The sequence below is a fragment of the Lactuca saligna genome, chromosome 2 (genome assembly GCF_052625555.1).
Source record: "Lactuca saligna cultivar CGN05327 chromosome 2, ASM5262555v1, whole genome shotgun sequence".
Classification (NCBI taxonomy): Eukaryota; Viridiplantae; Streptophyta; class Magnoliopsida; order Asterales; family Asteraceae; genus Lactuca; species Lactuca saligna.
The window spans coordinates 192,644,009-192,651,089 of NC_136418.1; the positions used below are offsets into that span (position 1 = coordinate 192,644,009).

The 7,081-nt window shown below is 37.0% G+C and overlaps 1 protein-coding gene across 1 annotated transcript; it reads left to right on the top strand.

Moving 5' to 3' along the window:
* Nucleotides 1-1,703: 1,703 nt before the first annotated feature.
* LOC145028685 (nascent polypeptide-associated complex subunit alpha-like protein 4) lies at nt 1,704-3,324 on the top strand. Its single transcript, XM_078977438.1, has 4 exons — nt 1,704-1,862; nt 1,951-2,047; nt 2,516-2,634; nt 2,729-3,324. Exons 1-4 carry the CDS (start codon nt 1,815-1,817, stop codon nt 3,074-3,076), a joined length of 612 nt encoding a protein of 203 aa, XP_078833564.1. The 5' UTR covers nt 1,704-1,814; the 3' UTR covers nt 3,077-3,324.
* The last annotated feature ends 3,757 nt before the right edge of the window (nt 3,325-7,081 follow it).

Below are 7,081 nucleotides of genomic sequence, written 5' to 3' on the forward strand. Positions count from 1 at the left end.
TGGGTTGGACCACCTTGGGTACGCTTGAGATCATTTGTCTCAGCTATTGAAGTTCCTTGGGTATGTTTAGGTTTATTCTTGCATCAACGTTAGCATAGTTAGAATTAATAGTATTACTGTTTAAAAAGTTACCAGAATAAAGGTTTCTAGGAGTGTTGAAAGGCCCATTGAGATCATTGATCATAGATGCTCTGTTATCCATAGTTGTCCCCAGGGTGATGCCACAGTGTTCTTCTAGTGATTTTCTGAGGATCATGCATTATCAAAGTTCAGGATCCTTGGTTGCACAATTGTAGGCGTTGTTTCTTGGGATTTCTGAAATTCTGCCTTCATGCTCTCCACTTCTTTAAGTAGTGCTCTATTTTCCTCCTATTGTTGGGTCACATGTTGCGTTATTTTCCTCATCATAGCGAAAAGCTCTACAGTAGTGACTGAGGCAGTCGGATCCTGGAGCCCTGAGGATCCTAAACTTCCTAGATTAGCGATAGAGGGGGTGCTTTTCTTGGAAGTGTTAGGCGTTTTCCTTTGAGTAGGGACCCACTCGGAGAAGGTGGTAGGCTTTTGGTTGGAATGGAAGGAGCAGAGGACGAAGACAAGATCAGTTGTGTAGACATGATTTTTGTTAGGATTTTGAACACTACGACCCTACGGTGGGCGCCAAATTGTTTTTGGTCAAAAATTACGCAAGTAATAATCAACCAAATTGAATGAGAGGTTGTGATGTTCAAATTGTGTAATAGCAAATGAAAAAAGAAAGCGACATGATGGTTTACAAGGAAAGCCCTTGATCCTTGCTAGGATCTCCGACACAAAACCTTGGGAGGTGATAACGATCACCTGCCTTGATGATTTTATTAATGTAAAATGATGTTTACAAAGAATATTTGAGTATAAACAAGTGATTAATTTCGTAGAGTAAACTTCTAGTGAAAAAACAGTGTGCTGTGTGCAGAATACAAGTTTTAATTTATAGTTTAAACTAGCCAACAAGATGTCCGATATTTTCGGGATCATCTATGACTAGCTTCACGAACGTTATTTGAGCAGGTATTCCGGATCTTTTATATAGTTGAGATGATTCTTCGTTGATAATTGGTTTTCCTTTGACTACTTCTACACACATTTAGTTATGGATAAAATATGACCGTTACAAATATGAATAAAAATAACAACGGTGATAATCGGGATCCTGAAGTGGCTGAGGATCCTGGACATTTGAGGTTTCTGAATATTTTGAGGATCCTAGCCCTAACAACCACCACCACTTAGCTTGAGAGGGAGTATTAGAGATAAATATGACAATAGATAGACATATATCTTGTATTATTTTAAATCCATTTATCTTAGGCTAGTTGTTATAATCTTTGTATCATATATATATATATATATATATATATATATATATATATATATATATATATATAATGAGAATTATTAAGGAAATTACTTTTCTCATAGGTAACAAGTCATGCATAAATGAATTGTAAATTCAAAATGTGGCATACAAAATATATGAACGATCAGTAAGAAGTTACTGTTTATGTATTATTTGTTAGTGAGAGATGCTAATTGGATTGGTTGGGCTAATATCACATTAATCATATAAATATGCTTTGATGGTTTGGGCTAACTGGTTGATGGACATTTTAAAATAACGGAATTGGGCTAGGTCCCATAAAGCAGAGGGCAAAGGAACCCTATAATAAATAAAAATATTTTTCAATATGATATAATCTACCTCTAACCACGCCGATATCGCTGCATCTCTCAGACAATACAGGCGTCACTACAATAGCAGCAGTCATTGATTAAGCATGCCGGGCCCTATCGTCGAAGATATCCAGACCGAGAAGGATGTCCAGGTACTTTGTTTATGTATATCCACTTGTTGTTCATTTGGTTTTTTATGCGTATTCTTCAGCTCTGTAACTCCCTTAACTAATTGTATAGCACGACGAACACCCAGTGATCGAGGACGTTAACGAGGAAGATGACCACAACGACGTTGATGCGGATTCCGACGACGACGATGAAGACGGTGCACAAGGTCGTTACATCTCTCGAATTTTTAGTTCTTTGTTACCCCTGCATACGCCTATTTAGATATGCTCTTTTATTATTATTATTATTATTATTATTATTATTATTATTATTATTATTATGCATTCTGTAAAAAGAAAAAAAAAGGCTGCTTTTGACCTGTTTCTTTCAGTCGGTTCATTAGGGTTTTGAAAAAAAGTCAAAAACCCAAAATAACATAGTAGGATTGGTCGTTATAAATCTTTATCATTGTCTTGGATGCCTGTTGAGTAATATGCTATATGATATTGCAAAATCTTCGTGGAAACTGAAACACCCGATATTCCATCTCCATGCCTTGAGTTACATTGATTTTTGGAGACGTTTGGTTCTGTTTATAGTTTCTAGTTTCTAGTTGTTGCATTTTTTGGAATTGATGCAGCCGACATTTGAGATTTGGAAGTAAATGTTCGTGATTACAATAAGATATATGCAGGTGGGGGTGACAGTGCAAAACAAAGCAGAAGTGAGAAGAAGAGTCGAAAGGCAATGTTGAAGCTGGGGATGAAACCTGTTGTTGGTGTTAGCAGGGTAACCATTAAAAGAACAAAAAGTGTAAGGCAGCTGGCTGCACCTTTTCACCTTAATTATAAGAGTTGCTTGCTTTTGTGATTTTTGATTTATGATTTATGATTTATGGATGTTGCAGGTGATGTTTTTTATTTCAAAGCCAGATGTGTTTAAGAGCCCCAACTCTGAAACATATGTGATATTTGGGGAGGCAAAGATTGAGGATCTTAGCTCACAACTCCAGACACAGGCGGCTCAGCAATTTAGAATGCCTGAAATGGGCTCTGTTATGGCAAAACCAGATGTTTCTGCCGCCTCTGCAGCAGAGGAAGAGGAAGAGGAAGAGGAGGTGGACGAGACTGGTGTTGAGGCTCGTGACATTGACTTGGTCATGACACAGGCAGGCGTGTCAAAACCAAAGGCTGTGAAAGCTCTCAAGACACACAATGGAGACATAGTCAGTGCCATCATGGAGCTCACCACCTAGCCCCACACAACACAACAATCTCTTGTGTCTTAAATTATTATTATTTTTTTCACCCTCATTAGGAGATGATATTTTCAACTTAAAGTGGTTTCATAAGAACTAATGGTTAATATTGTCTTGTCATGTTTTTGTTTTCTTTGTCTGAATCTGCTTTTCCTAACAAATGATTGGAGAGCTGTTTTGGGTGGATATAAATTATAAGGCTGGAGGGAGTGGTGCCACCGAAAACCGTACTCCTTTTATTGTTATATATGCGTTAGATCACTTTTTACTACACATGTGTGGTTTGTTATTAGAACAAAGGAGTGGTGTTATATTTTTCTTTGTGTTTTTTTAGTAATTTAATTTAATATAACTTTTTAATTAAAAAAACATAATTTTTTGTTACTTCAAAATAAAAAAATATTACATTGTATTAGTAAAAAAACACATGACATAAAAAAAAAAATCCTACAAATTTAAAAAACAAACATCAAACGATTAAAATAATTTTAAAAAACACAAATAAAAAAATAACTAAGTCATACTACATAAAGTTGTTATTCGAGAATTTGTCTTCGAATCATCCGGTGAATCTAAATTAAGATTAACGTGTTGAATTCCATAAATGTGTTCCACCAAGTCCGTGCTAAGAGTGAAATATTTTAGTGTAACGTATTTCTGATCTCCTGTTCATATACTCGTTGCCATCAATTTTTATTGGTTGTATCTTAGGTATGGTTTATTTCTCGTCATACGCACATATCGTTCTTCATTCGTTTTCAATAATCATATTATGCAATATGAGATATTTATGCATGATCTCTTGAAGTTTTTCCTTGCCGAAATAAATTGTTGGTTTTTTCAATAAGAACCAACGTTTCTTGAGAGCTCTAAATGCACACTCAACATCTTTCCTAGCTCTTTCTTGAGCTCTCTTGAATTTTTTTTTTTTCATCTAGAACCATGTGGACATGTAAACGATTTAACAAACACAACATATTCATGATAGATCACACCAACAAGATAATAATCATAATTATATGGCGTTCCATGCACTTCAAAAGAAGAATCTGATGCAGATTCGTTGTATATGTTATTAAATATAAGTGAACGATTAACAATGTTGATGTCGTTAATCGAACCGGTAGAACCAAAAAAGCATGCCAAATCCACAAATCATGTGATGTAACTGCTTCAAGTATGACCGTCGAATGACCATGATCGCATCAGGTAAATTGACCATGGTGTGAGGTAGGACAATTTCCTCATGCCCAACGGAGACAATCTAAACTTCCTATCATTCCAGGAAACCCATGTACACTAGCATGATGAACTTGCAATTGTAAGATATCATTACGTGTAGGCTTACATAAATATTTTAGACCATAAAACTGAATCACAATTTTGCAAAAATAGTGGAGACTATCTCGTGCAGTCCTAGCAGAATACTAAAAGTCTCATGCATCAGGCGTAATGTCATATGCTAATTGACGAAGTGCGGCCATGTATTTTTGTAAAGGAGTGAAATCGAGCGTACCTCTAGCATCGAAACGTTGTTGGAAAAAATTGCACTCCCTCGTTACATCTTTAACTATACTATACGTTCGTATAAACGTTTGAACATTTTGAAGCGCCTACGAAAATAGTACCCTTGATAAGTGGCATTCTTTTGAAAGTAGTCTTGTATCAAACGTTGGTTGGCTTCTTCACGATTTCTGCAAATATATCTTTATGTTCTCCGTTGAGAACTTTCGGCTTCGTTATTGCATAAAACGTCATACGAGCAAAAGCAATAGCAACATCAAAAATAACTTTAAATTCTTCAGAAATGAAGAAGATGACATTTTCTATTAATTTTAGAGAGAAACCAATAGAGAAATGTAAAAGTTTGGTTTTGCTTTGAACAAATGAAGTAGAAGGTTTAATTTATAGGAAAGAAAATAAATAGATCTATACATTTTTGACCGTTCAACGGTCACTTTTTCCATTAGCCAATCAAAACACGCGGCCAAAAACGGGAGAGGTGCGGCCTAACCACACCCAAGACCGCATAGGAGGAGGGGGTGTTCCCCTGCCTGTGTGGCAAAAAGTGCGGTAAAAACCGCATCACTCCCTTGAGTCTAATAAGTGTTGATTTGTTATTTTTGACAAAACAGAAGCCGCTGTCTCCCTCCCTCCCTCCCATTTGTGTCTAATCTTGAAGCAATTATTAGGCGTTTATATTACATGCAATTTCAACTTTACCCAAAACCTTAAAATATTTTAAGACTCCATGGAATACAAATTTAGTAGTAAGACTTGGGCACAAGTGATATAAGTTCCTATTCTTGTTGGTTGGTCAGTATACAGTGACTATTGAATACTGATGTGGAAGAAATCAATATCTATTGATGCAACTGTTCGCAAACCATCACCTTGCTTTAATTGCCATTTGTGATAATTATCCACTTTGGATGTAACTGTGGCTACCGATAGAGCATTTATACTTGCTACATTCGTTTGGATTATCCTTAAACAAATTTCATGGTTAGAATTTTGTTTAAAGAAATTGAGTATATTATACAAACTTGATATCCAAGTTTTGATTATTCCATACCGCTAAACTACTCTTGTTTATAAAACCCCAAATTTCCAACAAGTTCCACCTTTCGGAATAAACTTAAGTATTACAATTTTAGAATTTTAGTATTTGCTTTCAAATTGTGACATCCAAAAAAATACAGGCCAAAAATTTCATTTTTAAATACGTTATTATAAAACCATCAGTATAATAAAACATCCATAATAGCATGTCATGTCAAAACCAAAGTAGAAATAATCAAAAATGTTATCATAAAACAATATCAGAGTGTAATCTCAAAGATCTCATGTGCGGAAAACCAAGCCAGCTCCTTTCCATTGAAAACGGAGTACCTGAAACCAAAACTAAAAACTGTACGCACGAAGCTTACTGAGTTCCCCCATCATACCACACATACAATAACACATATTGTCAGGTATAGCGGGGTGCCCGACCTACCCCATACCAGGCATACTAGGGTGTCCAACCTACCCGCTGAGCATACCGAGGTGCTCAACCTACCCCTGTCAGACATACTGGGGTGTCCGACCTACCCCTCGGTCCTAACAACCGAACTTGGGGATTATTCCCCTCTTACTACTACTACCACATAAAGCATACCAAACTAGTACATAAACATTTCAGGTAGCAACACACCTAGATGAATATCACAAAGACAATCATCTAACACACAACTCCTACTGGTGGGCCGACATTGTGGCCTTAGGCCCACCGCTACTAGAAGGTAACTCACCTCGAATGTAGAAGCTTCCCGAAGAAATCCTGGTTGCTGCCCCGTCCACTTCCCGAGGTGTCAATACCAAACAATATACCCAATTAGCAATTGGTTCCCATACCAAAATCATTAATCCATGCATGGGGTAAAATGACCATTCTACCCATGGCACAATATGATCCAGAACTAAGGCCATAACCCAAATAAAAGCCCAACACTATAATGTCCATAATCCAGTCAATGGCCCAATTTTCAAAATTGGGCCCAGACCTTTCTAGTGGACCTTATACTAAAACCCAATATTCTCCTTAGTCAATAATTGTGACCCAAATGGCCCACGAGGCCCATAACAACCTAGTCCAAGAATTGGCCCAATCCTAGGCCCAAAAATGTGAAATCCATTTCTATATTGGGCCACAAGGCCCAATAGGCCCAACTATACCAATATTAGCCCAAGATACATTCAGATCTGACAAACCGTAAGTCTTGGCCCAAAACCATTTGGGCCCAAAAGGTCTAAAGTTCACTAAAGCCCAAGACCTCCCGAGAGCGTACGCCCAGTGTACCTATTTTGTACGCTTAGCGTATAGGGAAAAAGGGTTGTATGTGCAGCGTACAACATTGTACGCCCAACATACAAACGACTCATGCACAACATCCATTAAGTGCTTAATACTTGATCCATTAAGTCCAAATCACATATCTGAGCTATACTTAACGTCCAAAC

What these genes read in the sequence shown, in the direction of transcription:
- LOC145028685 (XM_078977438.1), top strand. Translation starts at nt 1,815, where the DNA reads ATGCCGGGCCCTATCGTCGAAGATATCCAGACCGAGAAGGATGTCCAG. An exon ending in AGACCGAGAAGGATGTCCAG is followed by an intron (nt 1,863 to 1,950) that starts GTACTTTGTTTA and finishes CTAATTGTATAG; the next exon opens with CACGACGAACACCCAGTGAT. An exon ending in CGATGAAGACGGTGCACAAG is followed by an intron (nt 2,048 to 2,515) that starts GTCGTTACATCT and finishes AGATATATGCAG; the next exon opens with GTGGGGGTGACAGTGCAAAA.